This window comes from Lycorma delicatula, chromosome 1 (genome assembly GCF_047948215.1).
Source record: "Lycorma delicatula isolate Av1 chromosome 1, ASM4794821v1, whole genome shotgun sequence".
NCBI classification, from domain to species: Eukaryota; Metazoa; Arthropoda; class Insecta; order Hemiptera; family Fulgoridae; genus Lycorma; species Lycorma delicatula.
In genome coordinates, this window is record NC_134455.1 from 149,708,728 (window position 1) to 149,728,696 (window position 19,969).

Genomic DNA, 19,969 nt, shown 5'->3' on the forward strand with positions numbered 1-19,969 from the left:
TTATTAGTTACAAAGACAACTTGAAGAAAATTGCATTTGTTAATACTGTTTACTCTACAATTACATCTTTAGTTGCAAGCATATTGTTTTCTTATTTGAATGCAATTATTTTTTGATGAAAATACAACTCTTAGATTATTCTTTATCTTATAAATAAATAGAATTATTTTAATAAAATTTTCTTGGTCTAAGATTTTCAACAATCTAAAATGACACTGACTGAGGCAAGATATAATTTTAAGTTAGACGAAAGTGTGTCAGCAAAACTGTTATAGTTCTGTACTTCTTATCACTATACTGTTTACCACAGCATCATCTGAAGAAATTTAACTTAAATATATATTTTGTAGATTCAAAGTTACAGAAAAATTAATTTATAGTAATAGTACAGCTGGACTTTCTGCAGCATTGTTGATTGTGCATGCTGATTAATGTTTAAATGTAGCCAGCATGACAGCAACTTAAAATCCAACACAAACAAAAGTTTGTTAATATTTATATTAATTTAATATTCATGTTAATTTACATTAACATTCCTTGTTTTCCTTGTTATCTATATTTTGCTTGTTTGGTAACTACTGAAAATAATGATAAATTATAAAGCAACATTATATAATTTGATAACAGCAAATTAGTATTTGATACTTTTTTTTAATTTATTCATAATGACTTTCTTCACATTTTATTGATGATATCTAAATATATACCGCTGTTGCTATCTTATTCCTTCGATAAGATTATTCTTATTTCACAGGTACACTTATTCTCCCTTTATTCTAAATATATTTAATTCTTCCTTACATGCGCTAACTCTTAGATTATAAGTTAAAAACATTTCTTTTGGCTTTTGATCATGTACTCCTCCAATTCTGCTAAGTTTTATGAATGTTAAAATTAAAAATGTTTTATTGTTTTCCTTAACACAACAATAATTTTCTATAAATTAAAATCCACTCATATTTTTGTTAGAAAGCTAAAATAAGATATTTAACAAATCACAGCTACTCAAATTCAAGGTGTGATGGGTTTTTTTTTAGTTTTTCCACTTGGGTAAAATAATGTAATTTTGCATTGTTTGGTACAGTACTACTGAATCTGCCTCATCAAAATGCAATCAGTCACTTGTAAGTTAACCAGGATTTATTTCAAATTTTCAAAGGGACATTTTAAATTTTAAATTTTCATGGCCTACCCCTTACTACCCATCCTAATGCTTATTTGCAAATTCTACTACTAATAAAATTATTACAACAATTACTGATTAATTCAGTGAAGTTTGATAAGGGAGCTGCTCACATAGATTGTTTTCTAATGGTCAAATCATGTAACGGTGATGGACCATAGCAGTCAGTTACTTGTAAATTTAATTTTAATCAAATCTTTTTGACTAAATGATGTTTCTTTTAATTCAAGTTTGTTTTCAACAGGATATGTAATATCTGATGATCACAGATATTATCCCACTTAAAATTATAAAAAAGGCAGAGTTCTTATGGTTTGCAAAATAGACACTATGCAAAAAAGAGTTTTCACTTAATGATAAGGCCAACTCTATTGAAGTTTAAATATAAATGTATTGATTCAAATAGTTTTTTAAACTTTTACAGGGAACATCAGTTCATGTAACTAATGAACAATTGATTTTTAATTGTTTTGAAATTTTCAACAGCAAATTACAAACAGGTAAGCTTTACTAAATAAAAGATTTTATTATAGATAAAAGTAGACTTAACAATTATGCATCTTATTACTACCATAAAATTTCAATTGATAGGAGTATCCAAAATGTATTAAGTGATTTTTATTTCTGGTAGTCTGGAATTGTGTTACTAATTTAGAGCAATTTATCTTCTTGTTCCTCAGTAAATTTATTCTTTGTCTTTCAATTAATAGCAGTATCCAGAATTTATCAAAATGTATAAAGTGATTTTTACTTCCTTGTATGAGGTAAAGGAAGTATTGTGATCACTAATAATTTCAGATTTCAACGTAAATATCCATTTTGACCACCCCTGAATCCATTTTGACTAGTTTTGGTGTGACGTCTGTACGTATGTATGTATCTCTCCTCTCATAACTCAAAAACAATTAGCTGTAGTATGTTGAAATTTTGGATTTAGGCCTGTTGCAACATCTAGTTGTGCACCTCCCATTTTGATTGGAATCGACTCAACCAAAAGTGTCCAGAAATAAACAATATTCAAAAATTTTGAATTTTGGACTTTTTCTTAACTGCAGTAATAAGCCCTCACTGGGAGCTTTTCAACTATATATCATAAGTGGTAGTTATTTTCATTGATTCCAGAGTTATAGCCAAATGATATTTTAATTAATGAAATATTTGGATCTTACAAGGGAAGGCACATTGGTTTGAATCAGACTTCATCTCCTTTTCTTTAACTTTTTTTTAAATTTAAATATATTGATTTATTAATAAATTATTAACCTGCGATTGTAAAAAAATTTACAATAAATAATTATTCAATAATAACAATAAAAAAAAATATGAAAAACATCAGAAGTTAGTGAAATGAAGTGTATGAGTATGAGTAATAATCATACACATCAAAAATGTGTATGAGTAATTTAATATGCGTACAAGGAAATCATGTGGTATCCACATCAGATTTTTATTTCTGGAAGTCTGGAATTGTGTTACTATTTTAGAGCAATCATCTTCTTGTTCCTCGGTAAATTTATTCTTTAACAGTTTCAACCAATATCCTCCAGTTTCCTGGTTCTGGGCATCTTCCTTCCTTCAGTTCTTTACAGCTTCTTCTTTTCTTAATGTCCATAAGTATCCTACTTCTTCTTTGTCCTCTCTTTCCTTCTACGCAGAGTTCTTTACTATTATTATTTGCTTTCCAGTCTGAGAAACTTTCAGCACCATGCTTCTTCATTTTATTTTTCATTAGTAAAATGACAAGAAAGAATGATTTTCAGGCCAAATACCTGTGTCACAGATCTTGTTGACTAAATTGCTCAGTCTTAATACTGCTAAAGTCCCCAAGGCTTTTCCAAAGTTCTCAAATATCATATATATTCCTACTGTAAATTTCTTCTCTTTGATATCATAGTATTGTTAACATCTTAAGTACTCTTCACAGTCCCAGTGAACACTTGTCTACTGTGAGCCTGACCATCAAATTATTTTTACATTCCATCCAAACTTTCTTGTTTTCTTCTGCACATCCAGTCAAATTTTCATGATTTTTTTAATTTTTAAAAATTTTCTTAAGTACTTTGCCAGACACTGACAATTTGCTTCTATTTTTCCTTGTTTTTCTACTTTACAATCCTCTAAATTTGCATTTGAAATGCCTGATACTAAAGGCAAATACTATACCACAAATGTTTTTGACCTGGTGATTCAGCTTTTTTGTGATTATCATGTAATTGACACATAATTACTCAAGGTCACTGGTGACATTAAGTCTTCATGTAAACTTGAGGAAAAAAACATTCAAAGATCGCAATTATAACCTCACTGACACATCTTCACTTATAGAACAATATCACTGATGACATCAAAATTTCCTCAAAAGATCAAAGGTTGTGGTTTTCCTCAAATTAGCTCTGAATATCTCTTTTGAGTTGTAAGGATGCTTCTTATAATTTAGAACTTATAAACAAACCTTTCTTTCATGATGACTAGTATTAGTATCTCTATGATTATAAAGCCCTTTGTTACTGTTGTTAGTTGGCATTACTGCATTAAATTTTTGGCAACTCTACTGACTGAGAGAACCTACTGTTCTCATCCCACTGAAGATTCTGAAGAATCATAGAGCACTGCTTAATATGCTCATCAGTTCTCTTTTTGTTCATCATCAGTAGAAATGTTACACTCTTACACTAGATGCAGATTCTTTAGTCTGCCCATTCTGTGATAGACTCTGTAGCTATTTCATGCATACATAAGGAAGACCTTATAGTTTAAAAACAATATTTAAGATGATCAATTATTTTTTAACATTTTACTAACTTTACACTGTGTAGGAATATCTTCAACCCTATAATGAATATTGTTTATAATAAATGCACCTGGGTTTCTAGAACTCAGAACTTATCTTACCAGTAAGAACTGGTAAGATAAGAACTGTTATTCAAGAATAACAAGTTAACAAGAATTAGAAGAAATATCAGAAGGAAACTGGATTGGATAAGATGGGATTGAAAAGGTTGTGGATGAAGGGAGGAGAATTAATTCCATGTACCAAATTAAATGTCAAGAATGCAACTATAAATAAATGATGAAGTTACAAAGAAATGTGACGGATCATAAAATGGCAAAAAAATTGAAGGAAACAAGGCCCAACACAAGAGTTTTCAGTTTTGTAACAAACTTTTAAATATTATTTTAACCAGAGTTATCAGAAACTAATTATGTATCATGTTGTTTTTGTCAGTATCCCAAGCAAATAATATCTTTAACGATACTTAATACAAAAAAATATTACTACTGAAAATTTGGTATAATATTATTTCATTTGGCTAGATGATTTTTTGGCTTTGGAATTTGGTCCTTGACTCAATTAACAATTTCACAATAACTTTGACGTTATATTTGAAAAATTGTGATGCAGTTTTGTATATATTACAATATTAAAATTTTAGCTATAAAATATAATTTTATTAAATATTATTTTCCAAGCTACTGGTGACTTAAGGATTAACACTGCTGCCAGTTTAAAACTAATTGCAAGATTTTACAATTAGACAGAATTTTAATTTAAAACATTCTTTTAAAATAAATCAATCATTTAAGAGATACGGATATCTTTTTAAAAAGCAGAAACAGGATGATGATATAAAAAAAATCTGAAGAGTAACTTGCAATTTACATCTTATTTGCGTGAGTAACAAGTATTAAATGATCATCTTCACCATATTGGACAATATAATTTTTATCTTTATAATCAACTAAGAAAGTGATTGACTTAAATTAATAAATCCCTAGTTAAGAAAGAACTTGTACTATTGTTCTCATGATTTAATATATGCATACATACTAATTTAAGAACAGAAGTGAAAACAAGTAACCAATTATTCACAACAAGAATATCAGTAAGATTGATAAAAATTGAACTTCAGTATCTCATAACAGATACTATTGTAACACCAAATCAATTCTTGTAGAATATAAAATAATATATTACTCTAAATAAATGTTTTAATTAATTGGATACTTTTCTCTTTTAACATAAGATCATCTTACATTAAAAGTTGCTTCTGCAATCTGTGCAGAAGCTTTAATATCACCAACTGGTTACATGTAATAATATTTTAATATTATATGTGTTTAATTTTATATATACACACACACCCATAATTGCATGCAACAGTAGCTTGCAAATTAATCCAAATCCAGATATTGTTTAATAAAAAGTAACTTTGTTTAGAAAATTACACTTTGACAATTTGTGAATACCGAGTATTGATATGTCCTCCTTTATTCTTAATCACTTCACATATATGATTTGGCACTGATTCAACAATTGATACACATTTTTTTGATTTCTTCATCATGAAACCATTCCAATATTTTTACTTTAATGAAGTCAATTTTTATGGTACAATTCAATTTTTAGAGTGTCTTTTTTTATTGCTGCCCAAAGATTTGCAACTGGGTTTAAGTCTGGGGAGTTGCCTGGCCATGAGAGCACTTTATGTTTCGTTCTTCTAAAAATTGTTATAGTTTTTTGGCAGTATGGCATAGCACCAAATCTTGTTGGAATACTCTGTTACCTTGTGGAATTTTTTTGAAGTTGTGTCACAGCCCTTCCCTTCAGAATCTTGTTATATCCATCACTTTTCAACATACCATCTACTAGTAGTAATAAACAAGGGCCTTCAAACAGGAAACAATGTCAAGAATTTTTTTCTGGAGATGTTTAACTTATTGTTGAATTTAAACCAGTGATGTACTTTCATCTGATGCTTTTCTAACATATGGAACCCTTTGCTCATGAACATGAAAATATTTTAATTTTTTTTTTTTTTTTTTTTTTTTTTTTTTTTTTAATTCTGAAAACATAACAACATTTTCCAGTCTTCTTCGGTCCAGTTAGTATGTGCTTGTTTGTGGCTCTTGTGTGCTTTGGCTCGCAAGAGACATTTTTTGCACAATACTGGTGTTAAAAGCTGTTTTTTAGCTGGCCAACAAGCTTTCTGTCCAGCTGCGAAACATTGGAGTCTAATTTAATTCGGTTGTTATGTAAAAATCTGTTCCACTGGCTAATTCTCTATTTAAGTCTACAGCAGATAATTTTGGATCAAGTTTATTTTTTCTTACTAATAAAATCGATCCTGCGTTGGAGTAGTTTTTCTTTTACAACTACACTTGCCTTTCCTTTGAAAAGGAACCAGTTTCTTTAAATTGTTTTAAAATAGCATTAAAGTCCCTAGTTCAATACCACACTCGGAAGAAATTTGTCATTATGTCATATACTGGTATGCTCAGAAAGAGAAACAATTTTTGAACTTTCTCTTGGAGTTATGTCCATAAGTGACAAAAAAGACACAAAATTATGATTTTGTAATAAAAGACAAAATAAGCTTCCACAAAACACTAATTATAAGATGAAAATTGCAGAATAACCAAAGAACAATAACCTTACATTACACAGATAACTTAAAGAATGGGTTTGGTCAAGCAGTAGCCATAACATAAAAATAAACAAAAATTCCCTGCATTGTGTTAATTTGCAAGCTATTGCATTTTTAGCATGTATGTAATACAAATATTTTTTTATGTATGATAAATAAGTTATATAAGTGCATACATAATGTAAGTGATCATTTCTTTTGTATTTCAGTAATCTCCCACCAAAATGAAATCCGATTAAGAGATAAAAAAAGATTCTGTCAGACGCTAGACAAGTTTCACCAAATGTTACAAGTTATAAAATCTGGATCTAAATTTGAATTAGTTATTGATTCTGTAAATGGATTCCAAAGTAAGAAAGATGACTTCTCTCAATCATTGCTCTCTGAAGCTATTAATAATGTTAATAACCATGAGAATGAGTAAGTGGAAATTTTTATTTTTTAGTTATTAAACCAATCCTAATTTTAGATGAAAATTTAAGTTTATAGTTAAAAAAACTATTTCTTTCATTGACATTTGTTTTAATAAACCAATAATAAAATACTGTAAACTATTCATCTATTGTAGGTAATGTAATTGTAGATAATGTATTCATCTATTGTAGATTATATTTATAGATATAATATACTACTTATAATTATACAATATATGTGATAATATAATTATAATTATACTATATAAGTTAAAAGAAGAGACAGACTTATAGGCCACATATTAAGGCATCCTGGAATAATCGCTTTAATATTGGAGGGACAGGTAAAAGGAAAAAACTGTACAGGCAGGCAACGTTTGGAATATGTAAAACAAATTGTTAGGGATGTAGGATGTAGGGGGTATACTGAAATGAAACAACTAGCACTAGATAAGGAATCTTGGAGAGCTGCATCAAACCAGTCAAATGACTGAAGACAAAAAAAAACTATATAATATAATTCAGTGTTTGATATACATTAAAGCTTCTTATATGAAATATGGAAGTGGACATATATTCTAGGCAAAGGAAAATCTATATAAGAATAAATATACTTTTCAATCAGAATAACTTTTTACTGTATTTTAAATTAGTTATTATACACAGTATTGTGCACTTTAAAATAGCGATCAATGTGTGAATAAGAACCTAAAATGGGTAAAGCAATTTGCATTAATTATAATTGTTTTATACAGAGTGTTTCTAAAATAGTGGATTGGCTATACTTTTTCGGATTTTATTTGTAAAACTAAACAAAAAATATCCTTAGTAAAAAACGGCAATTTCTCCTTCGTTCTCCCGCTGTCCGCCATTTTGTTATTTTTATAAAAAAATCTTTATCACAAGTTTGGATAGACGAATCACATTAATATTTGGTAAGCATCTTGGTAATAAAGTTTTAAAATTAGAAAAAAATCAGGAATTAACTACTTTCACAAGTTACAAAATGGTGACGATGTTTATTTTTCAATCCGTTATATTTCCGTAAATATTAGTTTTATCAAAATTTATGTTATCTGCTAAAATATTAAGCCTTTTATTTTTTTAAATCGGTTAACAAATAGCCGAAGTATAGCAGAAAATTAATGTTGTAATTTTGTGTTTATTTTCATGTCCTCCACTTTACGTTCAATCCGATTAAATATTAATTGTTTTTATTTATTGTTAATTCTAGTATTGTAAACTAGTCACAAATTAAGGATAATTTTAACAATAATAAACCTAATAATTAAAAAAATAAAACAACTATCTGTGATAATCTTACGATAATTATTGTAGAACGTCAGGTGTACATAAATAGTTGTGTATCTATTGTGTATCTATAGTTGTGTATCTATTTATGTACATAAATAGATACATAAGTATCCACTATTAGAAATTACACAAGTCTTCAGTCTTTTTCTGAGAGATTGTCTTAACCGTTCAAAAATTCCGGGAGTATTCCTAATTTCTTGAAATTCATCTTGGATCCTTTTTTGAAGATCCTCAATGTTGAGTTGAATAAACAATAAGTTTCAAATGGCTACACAGGTAGAAGTCAAGAGGGTTTAAGTCAGGTGATCGGGCCTGTGCCGTGGCCCTCCGCGGCCTATCCATATTTCATAGAAAGTTTCATGCAGGAAATCTGATACCAACTGACTGAAATATGCTGGAGCTCCATCGTGGTGAAACCACATATTTCCTCTTAATTGTCGAGGTAGTCTTGTAAAAAATGTGGAAGATTTTCGGTTAAATGAGCAAGATAATTTTCTCCATTTAAATGATTTGGTAGAATGACAGGACCCAAAAGATAGTCATTAGAAATACCTACCCATATGTTCAGGGAAAATCTTTGTTGATGGTTACTTTGGAAGGTACCATGAGAATTCTTGTTGGTCTAGAAACGCTGGTTGTGATAGTTTTGAACACCATTTCTGTTGAAGGAAGCTTTTTTTACATTGTTAACACGATCAACAGTAACAGTTGCTGAGTAAAATTATTCAAAAGTGAAAAATTAATATCAATTGTTTTATTATTATTTAATATTAAAATCTTATTTTGAGAAAATTATTACTTAATTTGATGCAAATTTACAATACTAGAATTAACAAAAATAAAAACAATTAATATTTAATCAAATTGAACGTAAAATGGAAGACATGAAAACGCACACAAAATTACAAATCAATTTTCTGCCATAATTCGGCTATTTTTTAACCGGTTTTAAAAAAATATAATTTCCCTTTGTTCAAAATAAAAGTGTTAATATTTTAGCAAAAACATAAATTTTGATAAAACTAAAATTACGGAGATTGATAAATAAACATTGCCGCCATTTTGTAATTTGCGAAGATATTTAATTCCTGATTTTAGAAGTTTATTAGCAAGACGCTTACCAAATATTAATGTGATTCGTCTATCCGAACTTGAGTTATACATTTTTGTATAAAAATAACAAAATGGCGGATATAGGGAGAACGAAGGAGAAATTTCCATTTTTTACTAAGGATATTTTTTGTTTAGATTTTTTACAAGTAAAATCCGAAAAAGTATAGTCAGTCCACCATTTTAGAAACACTTTGTATAAAGCAAGCTCTCTCCTTAACACCTGCTACAGCAGTCTACATATAATATTTTTATTATATTACTTATTTTTTATTCATCACAGTCTCATCTTTATTACACTTGCTTCCAATCCTACCTAAGCTGTTTACAGCTATCAGTTTATTTCTTTTTTCAACAGAGCCACATTTCAGCTGCATACTTTAGGGAAGTAATGATACATTTATTCACCGCAAGATCTTTTGTTTTTTCATAAATACTATAACTTTTCATTGTATATTTCAATATCCAGTATATTTCTAAACATCATTTTTCTGTTTTTTGAATAGTTCCACCGTAAAACCTATAATCAGTTCCAACAGATATATACTTCACCTAATACCTCGCCTAGCACCTCGCCTAGCTTATTATTATTTAATACAATTTTTTATTATTTTATAATTTACTAGTAGAAATGTGTCCTTATATTAATGATCACTCCATCATATTTTCTGAGGGAATAATCAACCCTTAATATTTGGTAAATTTTTTTCATTGACTTTTGTGCTTTATTAAGTTCTTACTGTTGTGGTAAGATTGATTTTTTTTTTTGATTATAACATTTAAAGGACAGAAAATAATTACTAAACAGCAACAGTCGAAAAATCTTGAAAAACAGTAAAAATACAGATTTTTGAAACTTATATTGCTCGACTATATGATAGGACAACTTGTTCAATTAGTAACCATTTTGAAGATAGCTTCTTTTTTAATTAGTTTAACTTTCAGTCACTGTGCTGCGTCTCAGTTTGTTTACTGTACTGGATACAACTGATCTTTATACAACTGGATTCCCTATATTGGAATTGGTAAAATTTGAAGCGTAAACTAACACCGATAAATGAGTGGTAGAACCGATAGAACTAAATAAAATGAAACTGTGCATGCGCAGAGGTAAGTATAAGAGAAGGAATAAAACGCTGCCCTTTCATCACGATTATAGTCGCGCAAGTGTACAATGGTTTTATTTAGTTCCCAGCATCTCATTTTGTGGCGCTGGAATATGCTTCAGTATTAAACACTTAATTGTATTTTACTCAAGCAGATCCCCTGCCCAGTTATATAGATGTACTGATCGGGTATCAGACGTTACCAAACGTAATGTTGTTTTTGTGTTGAAAATGCAAAATTTCTAGTCTTATTGCGAATGTTGTAGTGTTTTCTGGTTTAATTAATTATTTTAACAGTGTACTGTGTAATTCGTGGTCTTTTCTTTCTAATTCTTGGTCAATTTTTAGAGCAATCATAGTAGTAAGTTATTCTAAAAGTTAGTCAATTAGATTATGTTCGGTAGTCATGTTTTCTTTTTTGCTACTGGTGTATTTTCAGATGTGACTGCCAACCACAAATACTAAGGAAATATTCATTGTAGTATACTTACAGATTATTTAGGTTTTCTTCTAATCATACTACTAGATTTTGGGTTGTAGTATATAGTTACTCTTTCATTATGGGTAAACAACAGTCAATAAAAGAATACTTATAGTTCTAAGAAGGATAACTAAGTTGGCTATTCAAAATTGGTGAAACTTGCATAAATCATCTCAATCAATGTTTCTATTAGTTGTAGTCCTTGTAGTAGTAAAAGTGAGGTTAGCAAGTTGGGTATTGAAAAAACTTAGATACAGTCATAAATTCTGCATGCAGATGCTCCAGATTACTCATTTATTGAAACAAAACTTTTAAAATCATTAATAAGTACACTGCTAGCTTGCCCTAAATGTTTAAGTAATAACATTGAACTGGTAATTAAAGACAGGTTGGACTTTGTGCAAAACTTTGTTGTTCAGTGTAAATATTGCAAATAATTTGAGTTCTGCTCATTTACTTCTTTGAAAATTGAAAATTCACATCTCTTTGATGCAAATAAACAAACATGTAAATAGACATGCATTTTTGTCAGTTGGAGAGGCCACAATGGTGTAGAGAAATTTTGTCAAATAATGAACATGAATCCCCTTTCCCACCAAACTTTTCACAAACAATCACATATAATTTATTCAGCTTGTAAATCTGATTGAATCCAATCTTTGTCCTGAGCTTGCCAGCTTGTTCAAGAGTAAACAACTTAATTCGTCAATAACAGGGAATGAAACTTTAGATATTGCTATGATGGTACATGGCATAAGAGAGGGCATACATCAAATTACATTGTTGGATGTGTAATTAGTGTTGACACTGGCTTGGTAATAGACTTATATTGTGCTATCAAAATATTTTTAAAGTAGTGCTGTAACTAAAAACCAATTAGGAGAAAACAGTCTTGAGTGTTCTTCTGGTATAAAGGGCACCAGCTTGAATGATGTAGCCCATACAAAAATTAAATTAAAAAAATTTATGTGGGTCATCCCCAAATATCGAAACTGTCGCTGCAGAGATTCTGTGGAAGCAGTCTCTTTCCTATAAGTAGTGGTACTCCACTGTTGTTGGCAATGATGATTCCAGTGTTTTTACTCATCTTCAGAGTTTGAAGTGTCTGTTCAGAGTCTGGTGGTAGAAATTGAACTCGATACTGAAAATAAATTTCAAAATTAGTAAGCAAATTTTAACAGAAAATAAATAATTAGTCATTAGATTGTTATTTCTTTTTAGTAACATCATGCTCAACACTTTTTTCAACAAAAATATTGTATACCAGGAAAAGTTACATGAATTCTTAAAGGCAAGGTAATCTATACTGGCATAATCCATGTGCATTTAACATTATAATAATCTACATGTCTATACAAATGTGTGTCTGCATGGGCACACGCGCGTGTAAATAAATAAATACACACCCACATACACTCTCATGAAGAAGCAGAAAGAATTTTAAGAGAATGTTCTACAAGTCAAAGTAAAGAAAAAGTCATATAAATATGGCTCTGGAAACACTTTATTTTCAAGTTACAACTTGTGAAAAATTTCACAATGGTTTCTGATCCAAGGATAAAATGATTGCGTTGTGATCAAAAATTTCTGCAATGCTTTTACAATCTTAATATTCATAACTATGTTAAAAGATTATAAAAAAAACTGTTTTAACTATATTTCAGAGTGCAGTTTTATATGCTAAATACGTATTTAAAAAAAATTCTGATGGTTGGTTTGAATGTGGAGAACTTTTAAAAAAATTTTAGTAACGCTATTGCAATATATAAAAAAATTTCAATATTAAAAGAAAAATAGTAAAAACAGTTTTGAAGGAAAAATAATATTTCAATTAAAATTCTTGGAAATCACAACTGTGATTTTCCAAGAATTACTCATATACTAATGAAACTTTCTGTGCTATGATAACCATAGTATTTGATTATTAGCTTGAATACATATTCTTAAAATTCAACAGAAAAACAAAACCACTGTGATATTTGATTAAAAGTGGTTATAGCCACCATACAGTTTATATTTAATAGCTAATTCCCACTGAACAAGATAATCTATTTCAAAATTATATTTAGTTAATAAAATTATATAATTCTTTTGGTCCTTATACATATTACCATTGAACAGTTAGTTTTACTTTTTTAAGAAAAAAATATTTACCAGTTTCAGCATCCTCGTAATGATCAGAATCATTAGCAGAATTATTGTAATTAGAATAATTTGTAGTAGATTTACTTAATATTGTTAATTGAGCATTCTCTTCAAATAATTCCTATATTTTTTCTTGACCAGCATCTCTCTCCTAATTAACAAACAAACAATTAAATGAAATTTGTGTAAAAAGGTTTCTTTAAAGTAATAATTCTTTCTGTTATCTATGACAGATTTATATATTATAAAATACCTTAGTGAAATGATTATTTACATAATAAAAAACAGAATCAGCAATAGATAACCTTAGTTAGCTTTTCTTATTGATTATTACCATATCTTAATCACTGTTGTTATTGTTCTTCCAATAAAAAACTAATTTTTATATCTGAACAAAATTCAGTTAACTAAACATATGAAGGCAGTGATTCCCAAACTGTGTGCCATGGTGCCCCGGGAGCAGCAGCCTCTTCACAGGGGCACCGTGAAATATTGTAAAAGCTTCATAATTATTTGAACCAAGACATTTATAATTATTATTTAATGTTAATAAAGTAAAAAAAATGTTAAATAATGAAGATACATGAGTTTTACTCATTTTTATCTCTTACTTACAAGTAGTCATACTTTTACTTACGGTAGGGCACCATGGAAATATTTTAATTGAAAAAAGTTTTCAATTAAACAGCTCAGAAAAGTTTGGGAACCACTGTATGAAGGAAATATATATAGTAAACTTAATAAGTTAAAATGAGTATTGTTTTTATATGAAAAGTGTTTAGTATGAAACTGATTCACATTTCATTTTTTACAGCTCTGTTATATATTAATAAAACCAGTTAAAATTTACAATATAAGTAAAATCTTAAATTTTTTCAAGAAATACACATAAATTTCAAACTGTTTTCAACAAAAACAAAAATTAACACAATTATGTCAATTTAATTTAAAACTGAGAAGTCGGATAGAATATATGGCAAAACTGCCCTTTTTCAGTAAAAGTATATGACAGATCTAACTGCTATCTACTAGTGAAAAAATGAACACTTCAAAATTCCTTTCTATTCCAAGTTTCTTGTACGGAATTTCCATTCTCTTCTATTACAAAGTTCTGCTTGTAATGAGATCTAATATTGCCCTTCTTTGATAGAGTAGTGTAGTATGACTTATTGAATTTACATAAACAGCCATTATTATTTAAATAAATTAAAAGTGTTTATTTTGATAATCCTGACTACACACACATGCACGGACCTTATTTAATTTTCCCAAAGCAAGAAGTGATATTTATGATTTTTGCCATAACTTCCAATCACTTTAGCAGAAAGATAAAAATAATAAATATAGATATGATTATGATATCCATAAACAGAAGTTTATAAGAGCAAAAAAATATTTTAGTTTAAAAATAATTTTTTACTTGTTGAGTATTATTTTGCACAGTATAGACAACTGCCAAAAGTTAAAGTAAAATTGTCAGATTTACAAGCGTCTATTTTAGCTATATATTTTTAACTGAGCTGTCATAAAGACAATAACAGTTACATATACTGATGTACTGGTTCTCAAAACAGAGGCAAAGAAAATTCAAATGCTATATGTTCAATAACTTATGATTGCATCCTCAAAATAATGAATGAAAAAATGATTTTCATTTTATCTTCAGATGTCACTGGTAGTAAATATTTTTTATCTTGATGACCATTAAAACAGATTACTTTGCAGACTGAACACATATATTTTGTATGAGATCACTCCTATTGTGTTTGTAAGTATAACTTTGGATTACATTATCAAAAAATGAAAAAAAGTTGAAATAACTGAAAATTTACAAAACTATATTGATATTATTTGTGAATACGGCAATTTTCCAATAATTTTAATGTTAGCCATACACTAGAATTACTAAAAAAAATTGGTCATCCATGTTTTCAAAGAACCAGTGACAAAAAAATTAAAATGGATCATCCAAAAATACACCATTAAGAAGTATGCCATTGAGTATTACATTGTTAGTCCTATTTACAAAGGCACACTGACTCAATTTAAAATTCTTAAAATAACATCACATTTCAAAAAAGTGGAATCAATTCTTCCAGAAGTCAAAATTAATGAAGCGATAGTAAATGACTTTATATTATTGCTACTGCACATATCAGAAGGTCAAGAGAATTATTGTTTAAAGAAAATATAGTAAAAATAGTAATTAACTCAGCGTCAAATAATGGGCAGGCAGGAGTAGGTTTCGTGATGAACAAGAAGATAGGGAGGAGAGTGGAGTATTTCAAGACGCATAGCGATAGAATCATTGTAATAAGGATAAAATCAAAACCTAAACCGACAACGATTGTTAACGTCTATATGCCTACAAGCGCCCATGATGATGATGAGGTAGAGTGTGTATACGAAGAGATTGATGAAGCAATTAAACACGTAAAAGGAGATGAAAATTTAATAATAGTTGGAGATTGGAATGCAAGCATTGGAAAAGGCAAGGAAGGAAATATAGTGGGTGAATACGGGCTGGGCAAAAGGAATGAAAGAGGGGACCGACTTATAGAGTTTTGCACAAAGTATAATTTAGTAATTGCCAACACCCAATTTAAAAATCATAATAGAAGAATATACACTTGGAAAAAGCCAGGCGATACTGCAAGGTATCAGATAGGTTATATCATGGTTAAGCAAAGATTTAGAAATCAACTCGTTGACTACAAAACTTACCCTGGAGCAGACATTGATAGCGACCATAATTTGGTGATAATGAAATGTAGATTGGGGTTTAAAAACCTGAAGAAAAGGTGTCAGATGAATCTGTGGAATTTAGAGAAGCTTGAGGAAGAGGAGGACATCGCAAGAGGTCTGAGTAAAAAAGATAAGGTAGAAAATGTAGAAGAAGAATGGGAGAATGTTAAAAAGGAAATTCTTAAATCAGAAGAAGCAAACCTAGGCGGAGAACTGGTAGAAAACCTTGGGTTTCAGACGATATATTGCAGCTGATGGATGAACGTAGAAAATATAAGAATGCTAGTGATGAAGAAAGTAAAAGGAACTATCGGCAATAAAGAAATGCTATAACAGGAAGTGCAAACTGGCGAAAGAAGAGTGGATTAAAGAAACGTGTTCAGAAGTGGAAAGAGAAATGAACATTGGTAAAATAGACGGAGCATACAGGAAAGTTAAGTTAAATTTTGGGGTACAAAAATAAAAATCTAATAATGTATTAAACAAAGATGGTACATCAATATATAATACGAAAGGTAAAGTCGATAGATGGGTGGAATATATTGAAGAGTTATACGGAGGAAATGAATTAGAAAATGGTGTTATAGAGGAAGAAGAGGAAGTTGAGGAGGATGAAATGGGAGAAACAATACTGAGATCTGAATTTAAGAGAGCATTAAAAGATTTAAATGGTAGAAAGGCCCCTAGAATAAACGGAATACCTGTAGAATTACTGCGCAGTGCAGGTGAGGACGCGATTGATAGATTATACAAACTGGTGTGTAATATTTATGAAAAAGGGGAATTTCTGTCAGACTTCAAAAAAAGTGTTATAGTAATGATACCAAAGAAAGCAGGGGCAGATAAATGTGAAGAATACAGAACAATTAGTTTAACTAGTCATGCATCAAAAATCTTAACTAGAATTCTATACAGAAGAATTGAGAGGAGAGTGGAGGAAGTGTTAGGAGAAGACCAATTTGGTTTCAGGAAAAGTATAGGGATAAGGGAAGCAATTTTAGGCCTCAGATTAATAGTAGAAGGAAGATTAAAGAAAAACAAACCAACATACTTGGCGTTTATAGACCTAGAAAAGGCATTCGATAACGTAGACTGGAATAAAATGTTCAGCATTTTAAAAAAATTGGGTAAAAAAAAGGTTGAAATACAGAACAATTGGGTATAGAAGAACAATTGCTAACATGTACAGGAACCAAACAGCAACGGTAATAATCGAAGAACATAAGAAAGAAGCCTTAATAAGAAAGGGAGTCCGACAAGTATGTTCCCTATCCCTGTTACTTTTTAATCTTTATATGGAACTAGCAGTTAATGATGTTAAAGAACAATTTAGATTCGGACTAACAGTACAAGGTGAAAAGATAAAGATGCTACGATTTGCTGATGATACAGTAATTCTAGCCGAGAGTAAAAAGGATTTAGAAGAAACAATGAACGGCATAGATGAAGTCCTACGCAAGAACTATCGCATTAAAATAAACAAGAACAAAACAAAAGTAACGAAATGTAGTAGAAATAACAAAGATGGACCACTGAATGTGAAAATAGGAAGAGAAAAGATTATGGAGGTAGAAGAATTTTGTTATTTGAGAAATAGAATTACTAAAGATGGACGAAGCAGGAGCGATATAAAATGCCGAATAGCACAAGCTAAACGAGCCTTCAGTAAGAAATATAATTTGTTTACATCAAAAATTAATTTAAATGTCAGGAAAAGATTTTTGAAAGTTTATGTTTGGAGTGTCGCTTTATATGGAAGTGAAACTTGGACGATCGGAGTATCTGAGAAGAAAAGATTAGAAGCTTTTGAAATGTGGTGCTATAGGAGAATGTTAAAAATCAGATGGGCGGATAAAGTGACAAATGAAGAGGTATTGCGGCAAATAGATGAAGAAAGAAGCATTTGGAAAAATATAGTTAAAAGAAGAGACATAGGCCACATACTAAGGCATCCTGGAATAGCCGCTTTAATATTGGAAGGACAGGTAGAAGGAAAAAATTGTGTAGGCAGGCCACGTGTGGAATATGTAAAACAAATTGTTAGGGATGTAGGATGTAGAGGGTATACTGAAATGAAACGACTAGCACTAGATAGGTAATCTTGGAGAGCTGCATCAAACCAGTCAAATGACTGAAGACAAAAAAAAAAATTACATATATTTAATATCCACAAGCTATGTATAAAGAATTTGCTAATAATAAATAAATTAGATTTATTTTTATTAATTTAAAATGTTGAATTTTAAATAAATGTTGTTGCTCAGCAACATTTTAAGTTTGAATTTATTTTCTATTATTATTTTATTAACTTCATACACATACTGTGTACAGTATACATTTGTTGTTCTTCGATTATAATCATGTGGAAAAGGTGTTTTCCTTGTATATTTTCTAACCGAAGATTAGAAAAACCAAATGTCACATCTAACGAAGAAATTCCTGACGACCAGTCAGAAGATGATATTGAAGCAGATTTGATTGAATTAAAAAAAATTGCAGAACTTTATAAAAGCCAGGCGAAAAACGATAAAGATTTAAAAGTCAAAATGGATATATTAAATTCTGAACTGGATAACTTATTATTAATTTGAAGAGAAATAAAAAAAAATTATTGAAAAAAAAATTTTTTTTTAAATAAAAATTTAAAAAAATAAAAAAAAAAAAATTAAAAAATTAAAAATGAAAAAAAATTTTTAAAAATAAAAAATAAAAAAAAAATAAAAAAATAAAAAAAAATAAATAAAAAAAAATAAAAAAATAAAAAAAAAATAAATAAAAAAAAATATAAAAAAAATTTAAAAAAAAAATAAATAAAAAAAATAAAAATAAAAATAATAATAATTAATAATGATCAATTTAATATCATGGATAATATCACGGAATACCGACAGTACTGATTATTTAGAACTGAAACAATTATTAATTAATGCATTTAATGTACACTCTACATCACATAAATTGTCTTCAATTTGGGCAATTGATGCAGTCACAGTTCAACAAGTATGAAAAGGAGGTACAAAAAAAACGAATATGGAAGTATTATATTTATTGGAAGAATACACTGTACCTTGCAGTATTGTTAAAGAACACATGATTCTAATATAATTCTGAATATATTTTATTACAATGATTATGTAGATAATTTTATATATGAAATAATTTTTTTTAAATTTATTAACACGTGCTTAGGAATTAATACATCATAATTCTTGATAAAATTAGAACACCGTTAAAGAAAGATTTTTAAGACATCTAACATTAAAGTCGCTTAAGGTCTTTATGTACAAAAATAAATCTATTAGCGATTATTAAGAAAAATACAAAATTAGTAACTTTAGACAATCAACAAAAAATCGTTAATAAAAAAATGATGGTAGAATTACTAAAAGAAATTCATTTAAAAAACTTTTACAAATATTTTATAAGCGTAAAAATATGATAAATAAAAATCGAATTATGCTAAACAAATTATGAAAAATAAATATGCATTTTCAGTTATTAATTTTTTGTTTTGTTTTGTTTAACCTACGAAACCACTATTAGGTGGTATCGTTTCAGAGGATGAGATGAATGATTTGTAGAGTGTGAAAATGCCATGCCTAACCGGGATTCGAACCCGGAATCTCCGGATTAAAGGCGGACGCTACCACTTGCACCATGAAGGCCGGCGCGAGAAAATACCTTACTCTCGAGAAAGTATACGTAAAATAACGAAACACAAACAAGTAAAATTTGAACATCGTGATTGGATTAAGAAAATGTTCAATTTAAATTATTCAATTAATATTTAAAGCTTTATAAATTCAAATTATTGTACGAAAAACATTTTCATTATCTATCATAGATTCTACTAACAATGGATAGTTCATTGTATATCAGTGACTGAAATTGTTAACAAACATCTTTCAACAATTTAAAAAATTTTAAACTATATTTTTTAAATTTCATTCCGCAATGAAACGTTTTGATGAAATAGCGATTTCTGGGAATGCTTTGGAAAAATACCGGAAAAGGGTTGATAGTTTTTTATTTCAAATCTGCCATAC

At 28.9% G+C, this 19,969-nt stretch overlaps 1 protein-coding gene across 1 annotated transcript in view; it reads left to right on the forward strand.

Annotated features, from left to right (window-relative positions):
- Positions 1-6,892: 6,892 nt before the first annotated feature.
- The window catches only part of LOC142317687 (uncharacterized), a 38,073-nt gene continuing 24,996 nt past the window's right edge, over positions 6,893-19,969 (forward strand). Inside the window, exon 1 of the mRNA XM_075354237.1 lies at positions 6,893-7,029. Coding sequence (XP_075210352.1) covers positions 6,893-7,029 — 137 coding nt within the window. The remainder of the gene's footprint in view (positions 7,030-19,969) is intronic.